Source organism: Lepidochelys kempii, chromosome 1 (genome assembly GCF_965140285.1).
Source record: "Lepidochelys kempii isolate rLepKem1 chromosome 1, rLepKem1.hap1, whole genome shotgun sequence".
Lineage (NCBI taxonomy): Eukaryota > Metazoa > Chordata > Testudines > Cheloniidae > Lepidochelys > Lepidochelys kempii.
Window position 1 is genome coordinate 53713585 of NC_136380.1, and position 19386 is coordinate 53732970.

General features: G+C 40.1%; 1 protein-coding gene across 1 annotated transcript in view; it reads right to left on the reverse strand.

Annotated features, from left to right (window-relative positions):
• The window catches only part of TRPC4 (transient receptor potential cation channel subfamily C member 4), a 206463-nt gene that overhangs the window by 41343 nt on the left and 145734 nt on the right, over positions 1-19386 (reverse strand). The window contains exon 4 of the mRNA XM_073342454.2: positions 15893-16229. Coding sequence (XP_073198555.2) covers positions 15893-16229 — 337 coding nt within the window. The remainder of the gene's footprint in view (positions 1-15892; positions 16230-19386) is intronic.

Below are 19386 nucleotides of genomic sequence, written 5' to 3' on the forward strand. Positions count from 1 at the left end.
TCACCTCTATAAAATCAGGGTGGTAAATACCTTACAGGGTAATCAGATTCAAAACATAGAGAATCCCTCTAGGCAAAACCTTAAGTTACAAAAAGACACAAAAATGGGAATATACATTCCATCCAGCACAGCTTATTTTACCAGCCATTAAACAAAAGGAAATCTAATGCATGTTCTAGCTAGATTACTTACTAATTTAACAGGAGTTGTAAGTCTGCATTCCTGATCTGTTCCCAGCAAAAGCCTCACACAGACAGACAGAACCCTTTGTTCACCCCCCTCCAGATTTGAAAGTATCTTGTCCCCTCATTGGTCATTTTGGGTCAGGTGCCAGCGAGGTTATCTTAGCTTCTTAACCCTTTACAGGTGAAAGGGTTTTTCCTATGGACAGGAGGGATTTAAAGGTGGTTACCCTTCCCTTTATATTTATGACAGGCTTGCTGTTGGGAAATTTGACCAGATTCAAGGATAGAGACAATTGTGTAAATGGAAAGACCCCAGCACAAGGAGGCCTTAGAGATTCATGGCTATATCACCCTAAATAATTTTTTCTCTAATTCATATCAGTTAAGTATTCTACTTAGTATACTGCTTGAGGACAATGCAGAATGGCACTGGGATGATTAGTAAGACAAACGTTTACGGGAACTAAAATAAAGTGGTCATGGGGAAGCATCGCTGCTGAAATAATTTGACATTGCAAACAGCCTAAGATCTGAGTTGACACAACCTCACAAAGGCTGGGGGCTGTTTTTTCTGGCAGACAATAACTTAATGACAAATGCTTTCAAAGCATTATCTAAACTACAACAGAACAATGTCCAGATGGTTCATAAAAGAAATTAAAAATAGCTAGCATTTCTTTGTCAGTTTTATGAGTTTATGGGCAGAAATCAGCCATATTACAGAAACCATTGTTCCAAGCACTGCCTAGGTTTCAGAAAATGATCATGAAATTGCAAATAGTCTCTTTAATTATGAAATACAGGTCTCATAACGGCATTCTTAAGGCAGAAATGCTTTCAAGAGGGCCTATAAAGAGCTTGACTTTTAAACTCTTGTCTGCCATCTTTATAATCTGATGCTGGAGCATAAAGATAGAAAGCTGAAAGAGCTTGGGCACTGCAAATACATGCTGAGATGATGAACACACATTAGATGAAACATTTGTTCACTTCTAAGTGGATTGCAAGCCAGAAAAGGAACACTGCAAGCTGTATGCAATTCAATAGAAGACAGCAGATATAGTGGAGACCCAAAGCTGGCTGCTTACCACTAAAGCAGAAAACTGGTGAATGGGACTTTGTCTTGAGGCCAATTTGAGAATTATAATGTATAAAACCAGAGCTGGTCAATAATGGGAAATTTAAAAAAAAGTTTTTTGACAAAAAAAAAGAGAAGAAACTTAAAAATTGAAATATTTTTGGTTTTTCAAAAAATACTGTTTTGTTGTTTCAGATTTTTGTAAAATTTTCAGGTTTAGAAAAATTGGGGATTTCATTGTCTGAAATTGAAAAATGTCACCAAAAAACCCCACCGTGTTTACTGAAACATCTAAAAAAATTCAGTTTTCCAGAAAATCAAAATGTGTGTAGTTTTCATTTTTCCTGGAAAAACTAAAACAAAAAATATTCAAAGGAAACAAAAATTTCCTAAAAAAGTTTTTATCTTCTTTGAAAAGCCATTTTTTCTCACTGAAAAACAGTTTTAACAACAACAACAACAAAAGTCAAACGGCTCTTAAAAAAAAAACTAGATTCAGCTTAATTTTAAGAAAAGGACATTTCATTATTTTGATACTTGTTTTTAAAATAAAAAAAAATACTGTTATCCGTTTTTATCTACCAAACACAAACAGCACAGACAATAGCAATACAAGTTTCCTTGCACGGCCTCACCAATGTAACTCTAATGGGGGAAGGGTAGTTCAGTCTCTGGCTTGTTTTATTCCTTGGCATCTATGGTGAGAGTGCCAATTAATTAAGATATCAAATGTTGTAATGTTTTGGGTGATGAAGATATCCATCCACTAAGGTTTGGGTTGAGACCAAAATCTCCTTTCACGTAAACTCCCAAATACCTGTCAGATTATAAAAATTTTTGGCCACGGATGATTAATCCCATTATTAATGAATCTCCTAAATCATTCACCATAAATTTTACTTTTAAACAACACTTTATCCCCCATTTCCCATTAAAACAATTAATCAATTCCAAAGTAATGATATATAAATTGACAAAAATAATCAGATGCATCTTGGTTAAATCCCCTTTCAGAAAGCAAATCCAGAATGATTACAAAATAAAATAGATTCTCAAGCATGTGTGGAAACTTCATGAAAATGTTATCCTGTCTCCACAACACAAAACTGCTTTCTGTTGTTTATAAGTATATTCCAGAATTCTCAAAGTCATGACTAATGTCTCATTGTATATATTAATGTCAGGACTGGTGGAAAAAGAAGCAAGAGAAACAGTATTTTGAACTAGTAAAAATACTTTTAGATTTTAAAAAATATCTGTGGATCCCATTCAGATGCTGGTTCCCACCTTTCCCACAATTGGCCAGCCACTCCGTTGCTATATCACTTTGAACAACATCAAATGATGGGAAGTAAGATGCAAGGGTACTATCAAGATTTGCAACAGTGAATTTCTGACATGCCAAGTTCAACTACTGCCTGCAGGTAGGTTTATGACAAAACATTTTTTATGAAGCTGTAAAATAGTTCAGCTGACGAACTTACCTTTGATAGTTATTCACAGGTAAAAAAGCTCATTAAGATCCAGAGCCAATGCCCATTAAAATGAAGGGGAATCTTTCTACTGTCTTCAATGGCAGTTGGATCTTCCCCCTAAAAGGCCCTCCTTTTTACAGGTCTATTTTACATCTAGCACAATGAACTACTTTTCACATATGGAATACGAAGCCAAGAAGAGATGGATTAAAGGGGCAGTATGGTCTAGTGAATTGAGCATGGGACTCAAAGCGAGCCATAATGGTGTTTTAATCCCTGCTCTGCCACTAAATCACCATTTGGACCTACGCAGGCCCTTTTTGCCTTCACTTTCCTATTTTCATACTTCAAGCCGGAGATGTGATTCCCAGCTCCAGGGGACATAATCACGCTAACTCTAGTTGAGCTAGCTTGGTAACAATAAAACGTAGCTGTGGCAGCATGAGTGGTGGGAGGGACCAGCAGCCCCGAATGTGTACCTAGATATGGGTGGTATTAAATATGCATACTGCACAGGGATGTACTTGCAAATGCTAACAGCTCGGGCAATCTGCTTTGAACAGTCCACAAAATATTTAGAGCTCAATTCTATCACCTGTAATGATATGGAGTAGTACCTTAGCACATGATTTTGGTCCAATTGTTGAACTATTTACATAGTGGGGTACTACTCAGTGCAAGTATAGACAGTAGTATTGAGCCCTTAACCATTTGCCAAGATAGCTAAAATCTTTTAGGGGTGTGACAGGGTGCTTGCTAGGAAACCCTGAGCCAGCCCTCTGTCACGGCAGCTCCAATCAGGAAAGGGGAATTGGAGCTGGCTGAGTAAGCCCAGGCCAGACTTGCAAATAGGGGAGAGCTGCCAGCCTCGCTAGCCAGGGCCTGCATAAAGGCTGGCAGGAAGGAAGCCAGGAGAAGAGGAAAGGGAGGATCTAGGGAGTTAGAGGCTGCTCTCCCCTGCTGGCTGCAAAAGCTAGCAGTCTCTGAGGCTGTGAGCGTGACGCTGTCTGTAGCTACAAGGTGGTGGGAACATGTACTGTAAATAAAGAGCATGGGTGATTGCACCAAAGCAGAGGTCTCAGGCTGATCTGTGGGTGCTGAAGTGGCAGAAAATAGAGGGGCCCACTTGCGCCCATTACAGGGGGATTGTCTCTTAAATAATTAATTAAATAAAATAAGAATCCTGCCATTTTCTGTACTCTGGCACTTTCCAAAACCAAGTATATAGATATAGTAGTTACATTAAAAATACATTGAAAATCCTTTGCCAAAATCTTACTATCAAACACATAGGCATTGTTGTTGATAACTATAGCGATAGCTGTAATGAGACGTAACTTAGTACATCTACCTTGCTTTAATTATGTTCCCTTTTTTTCCTCTCATTTTGTCATGCCACTGCAGTTCAAGGCTCTGGCAAAGAAATAATACATGAGATGATGGTGTCACAGTATTTCTGACCTGACAGACCAGAAGCAGTAACACTGAATATCTTGTGAAATTTCAGCTCAGTCTGGTATGGCTAACTGTTTTAGGAACCTTTGGGTTTTTCTGACATGAACAGCAAAAACATTTCAGGTTTACCCATCTTGGGATCCTGTGAACTAGGAGGTGCCTCAGTGGGTTAAATGAAGTTTTCATGGTCTTGAGTATATCAAAGGCATCAGTTTTTATGTTTATTTTGACATAAACTCGTAAGTGAGTAGGGACCAGATTTTTAAAGGTCTCTAGTATCTGAAAATGCAGATCGATTTCTAGTGGGATTCTCAAAAGGGGCCTTGGCACTTTTGAGAATCCCACTAGAAATCGATCTGCATTTTCAGATACCTAGAGACCTTTAAAAAACTGGTCCTAGATGTTTTTGAAAGTATTCTTTGGTCAGCCTCTTGCAAAGGCCCTCTGTGTGCAGAGCATTTGGTCGTGGCTAACTTATTTAGACTCTGCAGGATATGAGTCGCCAGTAATAACCAAAAAAACAAAACAAAACAAAAACACAAAAAAACAGTATCTGAGTACATTTCTTCAGATTAATAAAGAAAACAACTTGTGCCATGGAGGCTACAAACAGAGTGTTTTATTAAACTACCCTGAGGATTCTAATTGAATAGACCTATTGAACAGACAGTAATTGCTGTATTCCTTTTCATTCTTTGACATCCTCAGCTGCTTTCTTTTGATTTACTGTCTAAATCTCATTTTAAGTGGTTCAGTAGTTTACAATCCAGGGAGGAGAAGACGTCTGCAGGAGCTAGCTGTGCCAGACTCTTGTTGGGAATGAGCTGTGGAAGTAAATTCTTTCTGTACCCTAATGCCACCGTGAATGAATGGTTATTACTTGCCAACGTTTCCAAACCTTCTTAAAATTCAGCCCCTTCATTTATATTTAGGTACATAATTAGACTCTGGGAGATTATGGACCTACTACAGGAAAAAGGCAATGAGGGCTGAATCCTAAAAAGTACTGTGCACCCTTAATTCCCACTGGCTTCAATGGCAGTCAGGGTCCTCAGCACCTCACAGGATCAAGCTGTTAATTAACCAGTTGCTGAATATAACTAAAATTCATGACAACATCTAGCTAATATTTTAATCATCCATCCCTCTATCTATCTAATTGTATCCAAGTGGAACTGAAACAGACATGAACACATATTTCCCCACTATATAGACTGAATTGTGATGTATGCAAAAGTCTCACTCTATGGGGGAAAAACAGCAAAGTAGGAGAAATGGTTTTGATTTGACTTCAGAAATTCAGATGCAGGCTAGGGTTTAATTTAAAAAATCCATGTTTTCCCCTTTGGAAATGGTTAATTTCTGCCAGGAACAAGTTAATGAAGACTCTTAATTTTATGAAGGCAGAATTGGAAAATCTTTTTTACAGATAACAATGTCTTCAGTGTCACAAATGGAGAAATACTGGAATTATTGCAAAAAATATAGTGAAGCAAACAATATTTTTGCAAAGTGCCGCTGTTGACCCTTGCTCAACAAATGGGATATTGCTCCTTCCACGCTCTCAGATATATTCTGCACAGAAGCCTGTATATAGCAATTTAAAACAAAATATGTCCTGCACTCCATGTAAGGTATAAATCTTGTGGAATATGTTTTATAATCTTTTAAAGTTTCATTGGCATTGCTTGTGGCTTTAATATGCCGACCGTTATTATGTTTATTTAACTTACAAATTAGTTTCTTGCTTTCACAAGATTCTATGGGGGATAAAAAGGGTAAACCTGGGCTTATATCTATATTACCTCAGAGAGCCTTAATTTTATACATGTTAACATCAAGCCCAACAGTTCATTGCTACAATCCTATACTAATTAATTTATACACTTCTTGTTACTCTAATTAGTAATTACCGTGCTTCAGTGCCCGGTAAGCAATTTAATGGAGATATTCATCTAGAATATTTATCATTTAAGAGTGGGATTTTCAAAAGAGCCTATGGCTCAGATACTAAAAGGATCAATGGGAGGTAAATACCTAAATACCTTTGAGGAGCTGGGCCCAAGTGATTTAGGAGCACAAACCCTGTTGCTTTTCAATGAAACTTGTGCTCCCAAGTCACTGTGGCACTTCTGAAAATCAGTAAGGACTTAATCTCATTGTTAAACTGAATATATAGTCATATTTGAATTTTAAATTGTCCTATATTTTTTCAAAATATTTTTTGCATGAATCCATAGTTCTATAGTAGTGACTACATTAACCTTTTCAGTAGTACTTTTATGTGTACTAGAACAAATCATTTGAATAGTCCTCTAAGCTGCACATTTTGTAACTTTAGCAGATAAAATTATTTCAGTTTTGGAATAACACCAGTGATGGCGCTTGCTTGCTTAAAAATATGACCAAGCTCCAGGTATTATGTACTGTCTTGCCAAATACTGACTCCATCAATAAAGTGTTCTGGCTACAGTAAAACAGCCGACTGGGATAAATGCTCGCCTGGATGCTATAACCTTTTATATTATCTTGTAAAAATAGAGTGTTTGTCATTCTAAGCCATTGCCATTGGGAGGGAAGTCAGTCATAACTGATAAAAGGCTATGTAAAACTCAAGGCTCAAAAGGTCATTGTTCATTAAAGGAACTACCTTTATATTCTGAGCTTTCTATTCATACATTACATTATATATCAGATGCTATAGTTATACACATCACAGAAAAGCCGATGAGGAAATTAATAATTCTTCCTTCACAGCAGGGTATGAATGGTGTGCAGTAAAAAAGGCCTAGGGTCAAGCACTGAACAATAAAGAGATTAAAAAAAAATATTGAATACCTGCTTGTTCAGTTAGCATCATCCATTTGTGACTACAAAATATGGGGGTAGGGGTCATAAGATGTTCAAGTTTTTAACATGGGCAAAACAAAACAAAAAATTTCTACCTTCATTCTTGGAAATGGCTCAACCATTTTAGCTGACATCCTGCAAAGAAAATTGTAGCCCAAACAGTTACAGTTTGGCAAAGTTATAAGCAACTGAAAGAAGGATCTTATAATGGAAACTGTTGGGCAATCTTAATATGCAGAACAAAGGAAACAAATAACATTATGTGAAAAAGCAGGATTTCGTTCCCTCTCATTTTTGAGCCCTGGGTTACAGTGGTTCTGAAGGTCACATAATTTATGCTTAACTTACTCTCTTAGCTCACAGATATCATATGTATTCATTGAATCTTCTTGGCTAGAGATCTGTTCCATAATGTAAGTGTTTATTTTCCTCCACCATGCTTCCTTTGTCTCCACCTGACTGTGTGCTATTTCATCTGGGTGGCCACATCACCCTTTATCTCTGCTCCCTCTAACAACCCAATTTCCAGTACCTGCTGATCAATATTTTATGCTATGCTTTCCTGACCTGTTACTGGTAATGATGCCCCCATTAATTTCATATCTATAAACAGTTCACACTGAACTTTTGCATATCAGTTTGTAGTGTCGCTAGATATAAGCAGACTAAGCAATTGCCCCATGCAGTTCCAGGGTGCCCAGTTTAGTACTACCCCAAAAATATCATTAATCTTATTTAACATGGACTTAACAAGTATATTATTATATATTGTATTGGTATATTTTTTGATTTGCAGAAATAATGCAATTATTATTTAAAGGGATCGGTAAGAGGGGGACCGAAGATACTCTGGCTTGGGGCCCCCGTGGGCTAGCACCACCTCTTGATTCAGATACATTTTGCTTTCAATGCTCAATAAGACTATACTATCCCACACATCCCATCTAGAATTTCTTAAGCCATGAAGGTGTGTATTTTGCACGATTTACAAGCCTCCTCCTTCCCTACAGGTTCTCACTCTCTAATAACCTATATCAAACAATCTGACAGAAAGAACAAGGCATGGAAAAACATTGTTAAAAAAAACCGACTAAATCCCTGTTCTTTTTACATTCAATACTATCCAGAGCCTTAGTAAGCTGAATATTCTAGAGAAGACCATAGAAATACACACTCAATTTATCCAAACAAACCCATGCTGAAATATTAAAAGTGTTAGGAAAATTAACAACAGAAAAATTAACAACAGAAAAATAGGAATTTTCCATGCCCTTTCAAGAACATGAGATGGACCCAACCTAGAAAATTCTACAATCTGAAAACTACTACTACTAATAAAGTTATCAGAACTCAAATTATTCTTCGGATGACTGGAAAAAGGCTAATGTAGTGCCAATCTTTAAAAAAGGGAAGAAGGAGGATCCTGGGAACTACAGGCCAGTCAGCCTCACCTCAGTCCCAGGAAAAATCATGGAGCAGGTCCTCAAAGAATCAATCCTGAAGCACTTGCATGAGAGGAAAGTGATCAGGAACAGCCAGCATGGATTCACCAAGGGAAGGTCATGCCTGACTAATCTAATCACCTTTTATGATGAGATTACTGGTTCTGTGGATGCAGGGAAAGCAGTGGATGTATTGTTTCTTGACTTTAGCAAGGCTTTTGACACGGTCTCCCACAGTATTCTTGTCAGCAAGTTAAGGAAGTATGGGCTGGATGAATGCACTATAAGGTGGGTAGAAAGCTGTCTAGATTGTCGGGCTCAACGGGTAGTGATCAATGGCTCCATGTCTAGTTGGCAGCCGGTATCAAGTGGAGTGCCCCAAGGGTCTGTCCTGGGGCCGGTTTTGTTCAATATCTTCATAAATGATCTTGAGGATGGTGTGGATTGCACTCTCAGCAAATTTGCAGATGATACTAAACTGGGAGGAGTGGTAGATACGCTGGAGGGGAGGGATAGGATACAGAAGGACCTAGAGAAATTGGAGGATTGAGCCAAAAGAAATCTGATGAGGTTCAATAAGGATAAGTGCAGGGTCCTGCACTTAGGACGGAAGAACTCAATGCACAGCTACAGACTACGGACCGAATGGCTAGGCAGCAGTTCTGCGGAAAAGGACCTAGGGGTGACAGTGGACGAGAAGCTGGATATGAGTCAGCAGTGTGCCCTTGTTGCCAAGAAGGCCAATGGCATTTTGGGATGTATAAGTAGGGGCATAGCGAGCAGATCGAGGGACGTGATCGTTCCCCTCTATTCAACATTGGTGAGGCCTCATCTGGAGTACTGTGTCCAGTTTTGGGCCCCACACTTCAAGAAGGATGTGGATAAATTGGAGAGAGTCCAGCGAAGGGCAACAAAAATGATTAGGGGACTGGAACACATGAGTTATGAGGAGAGGCTGAGGGAGCTGGGATTGTTTAGCCTGCAGAAGAGAAGAATGAGGGGGGATTTGATAGCTGCTTTCAACTACCTGAAAGGGGGTTCCAAAGAGGATGGCTCTAGACTGTTCTCAATGGTAGCAGATGACAGAACGAGGAGTAATGGTCTCAAGTTGCAGTGGGGGAGGTTTAGATTGGATATTAGGAAAAACTTTTTCACTAAGAGGGTGGTGAAACACTGGAATGCGTTACCTAGGGAGGTGGTAGAATCTCCTTCCTTAGAGGTTTTTAAGGTCAGGCTTGACAAAGCCCTGGCTGGGATGATTTAACTGGGAATTGGTCCTGCTTTGAGCAGGGGGTTGGACTAGATGACCTTCTGGGGTCCCTTCCAACCCTGATATTCTATGATTCTATGATTCTTAAGAATTTTCCTCTCATAGAAGTTCCTCATCTTCTTTGAGGAAAATATTTTATTCTCTTTCTTTTTCTGACACTCTTGTTCACTCTTTCCCCCAGCAATCTAGCACAACTATGGTAAGTGAGCCTTATCAATGCAGTGATTTTTTTTTTTTTTTGGTCAGAGAAACTTTCTGTCTTGTTGTTATGTCCTCTGAGGTCACTTGCAGAATGGTCCAGAAAAAAGACAGCCATCTGAAGTATATGCACGCCAACCTAATATTACTATGATATCAAGAGCCCATTGCCATTTGCTACGTTCCCAGAGAACAGACTGGGAAAAACACCAATGAGTTTATTAAAACACAGCTATTGACTATAGAATTCATAGAAGTGAATGTCCTTATTGTCTATTTCTCCATTCCTGTGCTAAGGGCAAGACTGGAGGGGGAAAGACAAAGGTGGCTTAAGCCAACTTTGTTGTCCTCCTATTCTTGAATTATCTGGAGGTCTGACATAAATTAGAGCAGTCTCAGGGCTGCTCTAAACTCAAGACAATGACTGCAATGGCCCCCTATGGATTGTCTGTCAGCTGAGAACAGTGTGACTGCAGCAGTGCTCCAGTCATGTATCATCTCTCCTCTGACTTGTCCTCTACACCAGGGGCTGTGATTTGGGCTCCCGTAGTGCTGGTTTGGCAGCTGTATGTTGGTTAGGGAAGCCTCTTACACCAGAGACATTTCAGGAGAGAGCTGTTTCTGTCTGGTTTCACCCACTTTACATTGCTGGCATAGTGAAGAGGGGCAACAGGGTGATCACATAGAAGCTAGTGATGGCACGGATAATTTTCTAGGGAAGTTCTCTGGCCTGTGTTATACAGGAGGTCAGACGAGATGATTACAATGGTCCCTTCTGGCCTTGGAATCCTGAATCTAGTGATGAAAAAGATTTGTCTGTATCACTCCCTCACTTCTGTTGTTTATTGTTCTTGCTCATTGCCTCAACGGTGGTAAGATCTTCAGGGCAGGGATAATGTCTTTTTATTTTTCCTATGAAAACAATTAGCAAAGTTTGGGATGCCAATTTCATAATTAATAATAATTAAGGCTGCGGGTTTGTCACAGAGATCACGGAAGTCATGGAGCCATGACTGGGCCAGTCACACTGGCCACAGCTGGGGCAGTTTCGGGCCACCCCCCTCCCCTCCCAGCAGCAGCAGGAGGAGTTTGGGTGGGGGGCTCAGGGAGGGGGGTTGAGGTGCAGGAGAGCATGAGGGCTCTGTCCGGCACTTACCTTACGGGGGGGCTCCCCGGAAGTGGCAACATGTCCCTCCCTCAGCTTCTAGCTCCCATGGTTCCCAGCCAATGGGAGCTGCGGAGCTGGCAGCTTGCGGAGCTAGGAGCTTAGGGAGGGATATGTCACCACTTCTGAGAAGCTGGATAGAGAGCCTGCCAGCCCCGCCAGCCCCAGCACCAGAGGGGGTCCCAGGCTGCTCCCAGCAGAGCACCCACGGTGCCCCCCGGACTCCCTCCCCAAGCATCCGTGCCACCCCCTGGACTGGCCTCCCAGCGCCTGTGCTCTCCCCCCCCCCCAACCCCCCGAGCACCTGTGGCACTCCCAAGATTTAGTCAGGTATATAGTATAAGTTATGGACAGGTCACGGGCTGTGAATTTTTATTTCCTACCCGTGATCTGTCCATGACTTTTATTAAAAATGCCCGTGACTAAAAAGTAGCCTTAAAAATAATACAGTTTTCCTGGCAGTGAAGGATTGCTCCCTATTGTACATCTAGCCTTGTTTAAATAGGAGTTCCACCCCTTCAATTGGGAGACTGTTCCACAAACAAATAGATCTCCCTGTCAGGAAGTTTATCTAGATATTAAGCCTAAAAGTTCTTCTTTTTTAGTTTTATTCCCTTAGTCCTAGTTACACAGGCTTTTATTACTGCAGAGATAATCACCAGGTATTGTAATATAACTTGTGTAATCATGTAAATTGTGTAAAACAAAAAAAGAATGAAGAAACTTCCTTAAATGATCTTTTTTTCTTATAAAATTACTGTCTCTTTGAGTAAGTAGCCTGATACAGGTTCTTCCACAGCGTTTCCTATTCTAAGGACTCATAAAATGTGTTAATTATACACATTGTCTCTTACATACTAGTACGAAAATGGTAATTAATATTTGATCTTTAGAGAGTTTAGATAATTATGGACAATTTTAATGCTTCCTAAGTATTAAATGATGGAGCCATATGTACTATGAGATCCATACTGAGGATAAGTCAGGAATATGTATAGCTCCCATTTGTCTGTACTCACAGTAAGAGAGGTTTCAGAGTAGTAGCCGTGTTAGTCTGTATCCGCAAAAAGAAAAGGAGGACTTGTGGCACCTTAGAGACGAACAAATTTATTTGAGCATAAGCTTTCATGAGCTACAGCTCACTTCATTGGATGCATGCAGTGGAAAATACACAGAGAACATGAAACAATGGGTGTTACCATACACACTGTAACAAGAGTGATCAGGTAAGGTGAGCTATTACCAGCAGGAGAGCTGGGGGGGGGAGAGGGGGAGAAAACCTTTTGAAGTGATAATCAAGGTGGGCCATTTTCAGCAGTTGACAAGAATATTTGAGGAACAGTGTGTGGGGGGGAATAAACATGGGGAATTAGTTTTATTTTGTGTAATGACCCATCCACTCCAAGTCTTTATTTAATTGTATCCAGTTTGCAAATTAATTCCAATTCAGCAGTCTCTCGTTAGATTCTGTTTTTGAAGTTTTTTTGTTCAAGAATTGCCACTTTCATGTCTGTAATCACGTGACCAGAGAGATTGAAGTGTTTTCCGACTGGTTTATGAATGTTATAATTCTTGACATCTGATTTGTGTCCATTTATTCTTTTCCATAGAGACTGTCCAGTTTGGCGAATGTACATAGCTTGAATAAAGACTGGGAGTGGATGTGTCATTACACAAAGTAAAATTATTTCCCGATGTTTATTTCCCCATCTCTCTCCCCCCCCCCCGCCACCACTGTTCCTCACATGTTCTTGTCAACTGCTGGAAATGGCCCACCTTGATTATCACTACAAAAGGTTCTTCCCCTCCCTCCCGCTCTCCTGCTGGTCATAGCTCACCCTAAGTGATCACTCTCATTACAGTGTGTATGGTAACACCCATTGTTTCATGTTCTCTGTGTATATAAAATCTCCCCACTGTATTTTCCACTGCATGCGTCTGATGAAGTGAGCTGTAGCTCACAAAAGCTTATGCTCAAATAAATGTGTTCATCTCTAAGGTGCCACAAGTCCTCCTTTTCTTTTTACAGTAAGAGAGGTAACGTTAAAATGTAAATGACATTCAGAACTGTCTTAACAAGGAGAAAGAAACATGAGTGTATTGTTTAAAACAGTTACTAGCCTTGAGATGTGTTGTAGCTGCTCCAGCATAACCTTTGCTTTGGGAAAGTGGATTAGTTGGTTACATTCCCAATTTTAAAATAAGACTTTTACTCTGGAGCTACATCAGTTCAGTATATGCTTCAAAATGTATCTGCATCCAGTAAGCAGAAATGCATAATTTACCTACATATATGTCAAAATGGGAAAACGATACTATCCATTTTAAAGCATTTTAGATCTATATAACAGATAAGTATTGATGAAGATTGATTATCCCCCAATCCAGGGACATTGGGGAGAGGGGGTATTGTGCCCTCCTGGCATTGTGATATTGGAAAACTGCAGCCTGGAGTTGCTAGGCTGGAGCTGAGCAGCTGGAGGGCAGCTGAGGAAGGCTCTCTGCTCAAGATAGGAGTTTCTATCTGTAGGGAAGAAATGTGCCAGAGCACAGCGCAAAAGGATCGGTACTTGGTCCACTGGGTTCTGCTTGTTTTGTTTCATGTTAATACAAAAACTGTAATAACTAATTAGAAAAGATTTTAAAAAAATTGAATCCCAAATCCTGACATTAGCTTGGCTCGTCAGTATGATTTGTAACTCTAACCAGCCTGACAGGCTGATTAATTTCTTGGCAAAAACAGCTATATTTTGGCTTCTTTTTAGATTAAAAACCAGATTTAACAAACAAAGGACAATAAATCTTGGAGCTCAGCTGTGACACTGAGGTGTAGCCCAGTGCTGGGGACTGAGGGAAGCTATGTTACCCCGTGCCCAGGGCAAACTCTAGAAGGCAATATACCTCACAAATCACAATCCCTCTCAGAGCATATCAGCATGCAGGAGTCTGTGCATGTTTCACTCTTCCTTTGGACATGCATCCCTGCTACTGGGGAGTGTAGGAGAAGTGCGATCCTACCCCCTCCTTGCCCCCTTTGGGATAGTTTTCACTGCTGGGGCTCAAATGAGGAACAGTCCCTTCCCATTCCCCTCCATGGGTGTTCAGGCACTATCTAGCTGCATTCTGAGGACTTCTCTACATGGGACCACAGTTCGGACCTCATGGATGTGCACTGCAGCGCGTGCGATCATGCTGCACATTAACTATCCCATGTGGCTGCTGCAGATGCAAACTGAAAGGTATCTAGTTTGCACCCACAGCTTCCACACGGGGGAGTTACAGTGCAGCATGCCAGCACATACTGCAATTCACACCCACATAGGCCGAACTGCAGGCCGTGTAGACATATCCTAAATGTCATGATCAACACTATCTGGGGCCCTCTCAATTTGGGCCAAAAATATAAAATTCATCACCATTTTCCTTTGAAGCTAACAGGTGGGGAGTCTAGGAAGGGTTGTGGAAGTGGACAGAACAATAGCTTCATAGAGAACTGTGAGGATGGAAAGAAAGTCAGGGGCCTACTGTGAGGAAGGATCTGTGTGTAGCTTTATTGATACTGGACAGTTGCACCAGTTTAACTAAAGTTGTGATTTTAAACCAATGTAATGGTTTAAACATGTGTGAACCTTTGTGTGGATACTGCTATATTGGTTTAAACCAGACTTATTGTAGATTAGCCTGATTTGATTAACTAAACCAAACTAAACCTGATTTGATTGAACTAAACCAAAATAAAAGAGACTACAGTACATCCTGGCAGATGTAGTGTGGCTAGTGAGGAGGGGCTAAAGGCGAGAATGAGGACACGAGGGAACTGGAACTACAGCTCCCATGAGGCACTGCACCCGCTCAGGCGCACATACAGGTTAACAATCAGGTGACCCAAACAAAATATTTTGTTTTAGGTGAAACCAGGCAGAAACGTTTACTTTTGATTTTCTGGACAGAAAATTCAGCAGAAATCATTCCTTCCCCCTTGTCCCACACCGTGGAAACTTTTGACTTTAACAATACCCCATTTTCTGATGGCAAAATGTTTTGACTGACATTTGTTTACTAGCCCTAGTCAATAATTTTTCACAGAAAAAAATCCTGTTTGAAAATGACCATTTTTGATTAAAAAGCTTATTGGAAAATTTTGACCAGAGCTAATTATAATTTGTGCACCTTCATTATTGGTGAAATATGGCTGTGACCTTTGGAGATATTTAAAATTAGTAACAACACACTCTGAGACTATAAGTTCTGCAAGTACTATAAACTGTCTTGTTCTCTGTCACAGAACATCCTTACAGCTAAAAACAAGTATTAAATAAAATGTTAAAGGGACTATAAATTGAAAGATAAGAGAAGTAAATAGATACTTTTTTAAAAAAGTGAATAGTCTAGTAAATTTCAAATTGGTAATTTATATAAATCAGAATAACATCTGCACTACAGTGGATAGAAATCACAAAGTTATCAATCCTCATGCTACAGGGCATATATTAATCATCAGCTCAGGTCAGAAAGAAAATCCCTTGAATCTTACTCCCTTCCCCCTACCATGGCATAGAATTATAACTGGCCAGGAGCAGACTGGCTTTTTTTAACTTTCCTCTGAATTGCCTGATACAGTCTCCAAATACTAGATTAGATGGCCTACTGCTCTATTCTGGGATGGAAATGCTTATGATTCAATATTCCACTATGTATTCCTGCTTCAATAATCTTCACAAAATATGTCTGGATTAAACATTTTCCACTATATTTTCTTTAGTAATACATTTACCCAAGACCCACGGTAATATCATCCACTCAATGATAGTTGGCGGTGGCCCCTGCATGTTCAACTCCGACCTGTTGATGTGCTGAGAGGCAAGGAGCAGCAGAAACAGAAAAGTCAAGTAGGATGCAGTATGGCAGATAAATTTGATAAATGGCTTTTTGATGAACAGCCCTAATGGACTTTTGGGAGCAATCAGGTAGCACACAGAGAAGACAGGGAAAAGGAGTCCAATCACGGCACATGTCAACATCTTCACTGCCCAATGTCGCCTCCTCCAGCCTGGGAACTCATCGTACCAGCGGGATGCAAGCAGCTGCTGACAGTTGGGCTGGGCAACAAACTAAAGGAAAAGAAAGAAAGGACAAAGTCAATTCCATGTGATTGTTACCCATTCATTTCCTCCACAGGCCAACTTTAGGGCCATATTGTTATTGGCTTTTGGGTGAGCATAGAGGAAAGCTTTTCAGAAACCACCATGCTATTTACACAGCCTATGCAAGTACTGGTCATAATAGCAGGCCATCTGAACAAGGACTGATAAGTCCCTCCTTCCTCCAGTAAGTCAGCCATTGGAAAGAGGGTGGGTGAGGAGGACAGGAAGGTATTTGGCTCAGCCCCATTGTGGCACTCCAGGCATCTCTACCTCATCCTAAAGGATGGTGTTTAGTGTGTGCCTCCATGAAGCCAGGGGCTTTTGGGAGAGATGGTGTCTACCAAAGGATACTCCCTCATGTTACTCCCCCAGAAGTGGTACAGCTCACACTGTGTACAGCACAAATGCTGGCCCTTAAAATTCACTTTTCAAAAGTATTTACGCTAGTAAATCTCAACTGCTCAAGTGTTAATGGAAATCAGACACAAAAGGGTTGTGACATGGATGTATCAACATTTGTTTTAGATTCAAATACATATGCACAAAAAAAGTTCCCATTATTCACTCAGCTCTTGAACAGAACGTGAAGATCATCAGATAAAAGTCACTATGGCAATGCAAAGAATTATTGTTGTTGCAGGATTGTAATTTAACATCTTAAAAAAGTAGAAGTGCATACAATAATAAAAAAAAAAGCTTTTTCCCCATCACGTTCCCTGACAATTCTCTAATTTAGTTCTGTCTAAAGAACTTGCCATCCCTAATACTCCCTGCCTTTCTTAGTAAACCTTTTTCATATTCATTTTCATCCTTTACAATATTTTACAGTGTTATTTTATTATTTTACAATGTGTTGTATACTGCCTAGTGCCTGTTTTTATTTTTACATTGTGATCTTTTTCTTAAAAGTAACTTTAAAAGTACTTTCTACAATTGTAATTGTTCATATAAATATATACACTTTATACCCATTTTCAATGTTGCACAGAAGATTCTGGTGTATTTCAGACTTTTCTTCATATGATTTCCTTTATCATATAGTTCATATGCTAACTTTGATACTGGGAGACAGACGTAATAGAACTGACATAAGCAGACATATAATAGAATTGACACTCACATCAAACAGAGTAAAGGTTAAAAAAGAAACATGCTCCTTTTTGCATCAAACACACACATACTTAGTGCAGTCAATCAAAATTAAAAACTTAATATAGCCATGCATTAACAATTTTTCATTTAGTTTCTGTTTGGTTCAAGGATTTTTTTTTTAAAGCATCAATACTGAACAATTTTAGATGGCTTTGAATTCCAATCATATGCATTTAGAGTAATTATAAGTTGTATATGTGTCATACTTTTTGATAAAACCTTATAATTACAAAGGGCCAGATTCTGCAATCCTTACTCATGGTAAGTAATATATTACTTTTTAAATAGTCCCTGAAATTACTGGAACTACTGGCAGGGGAAAGTATTACTTTACATTGTAGGTTTGGCAGAATCTGGCACTCAATTAAAATTCAATGTGCATCTTTCTTTATATGTGTGGATCTTGTTAGTAAAATTAAAGGGAACCAACTCCCTGGACCAAATTCAAACCTGCTGCATGCTGGTAGAATTTCAGTGTTTTCAATAAAGATATAGTGGCTTACCATGCACTAGCTCTGAGGCTGATCCCCTGACTATTAATTTGTTATTTTTGAATGGGGAAAAAAGAAAAGGGGAAAAAAGAAAATAAGTTATACTGTAAGAATCATGAAAGGAAGAAAAAGAAAAATCATACAGTGTTCTCTGTTTCTTTCATTAGGAAAAATATTAAGCCCTAAAAGTTTCAGATGTTTATCTCAAGTTAGAGCTGCTTGTAATAATACCATATGCAGGTACAGCAGCTTGTTTCAATGTGATGTGCTGCCAATGTTTTAACAAGGTGTCCCTCAAAAAATTTCCACCTCACTTGGCAACATGTGACATTCCCCGAATTTAATATTTTTCTCTCCCCCCCCCCAAGTTTGACAGTTCCATGCTCTTTCCCCCTCACCACAATATCTGTCAATTCTATATCAATCTCATTTCCTAAAAATCCATCAGTTCCATACTCCTTCCCTCTTTCCAGGCCTCACCTGCTTGATATAGGGAGTCAGGAAAAGGAACAACTTTTCCCTGGCTAATCTGAGATTTGGGGTGGAAGCAGGTGTCCCTGGCTTGTCCGGGGTGGATAAGGAGAAGTAAGTTTATCCTGGGTGGTAGTGTTAGAGAGCTATCCCTTCACCGCGTCCCCTGGTTCTTGTCATGCAGACAGAAAGCAGAAGACTAGAAGTCCGAAGTGCAGGCAATTCAATGTTTATTGGGGTTAGTTCCAAGCAAGCACCTCCATAGCTCTACACACCAGCAGAGTCTGTTTCCCAGTGTTCTGTTCCCAGCTCTGATGCCACAGAGCATTTACCCCATGTCCCCCTTCCCAGATCTGACGTCTCAGAGCCTTACCTGTGTCCCCATTCCCTAGTCCCCTTTCCCCTTTCCCTCTCCTTAGCAGGCCCAAATATACCTTCAGTGCACACCCCTAGTCCCACCCCCTACAATTTATGGTCATGTGCCATTTTGGAGGGTCATGAGTTGGGGTCTTCATCCCACCTCTTTTGTATTCCATGGGAGGGGTAAGGAGTGGGGTTGTGTTCTGGCCAAGGCCAGGCTTTTCTTCGGCTTTTAGTGTTTCTTATGCCTGCCCCCCCGCCCCAACCCCTTTGCCCCTCCTAACTGGTTGCTTGATCTTAGCTTGAGGGAAGAGCCAGGCAGCCTTCTAGTGAATGCTTGTATATTATACTGCCACCATACGTTGTAACACTTTAACTGTATCCCTTATCTTTTCCCACTGTACTATAAGCCCCATCTGGTTGTGGGAAATGCAACACACAGTCTCCTTGTTCATTGCTCTTCACACATATTAGTATAAGATATAAGAGTATCAAAATGTCAAACCCAAAATTCTATCTCAGGCTCACAAACAAGCCTATATGCTAACAGATAGTAATGAGGAAACTGGGGAAAGGAGGGCTCCCATTTCTTCCCAGTGTGAGCTTGAGTCGGACAGGCAGGCACAGGTGGGAGACAAGTGGGCTGCAGC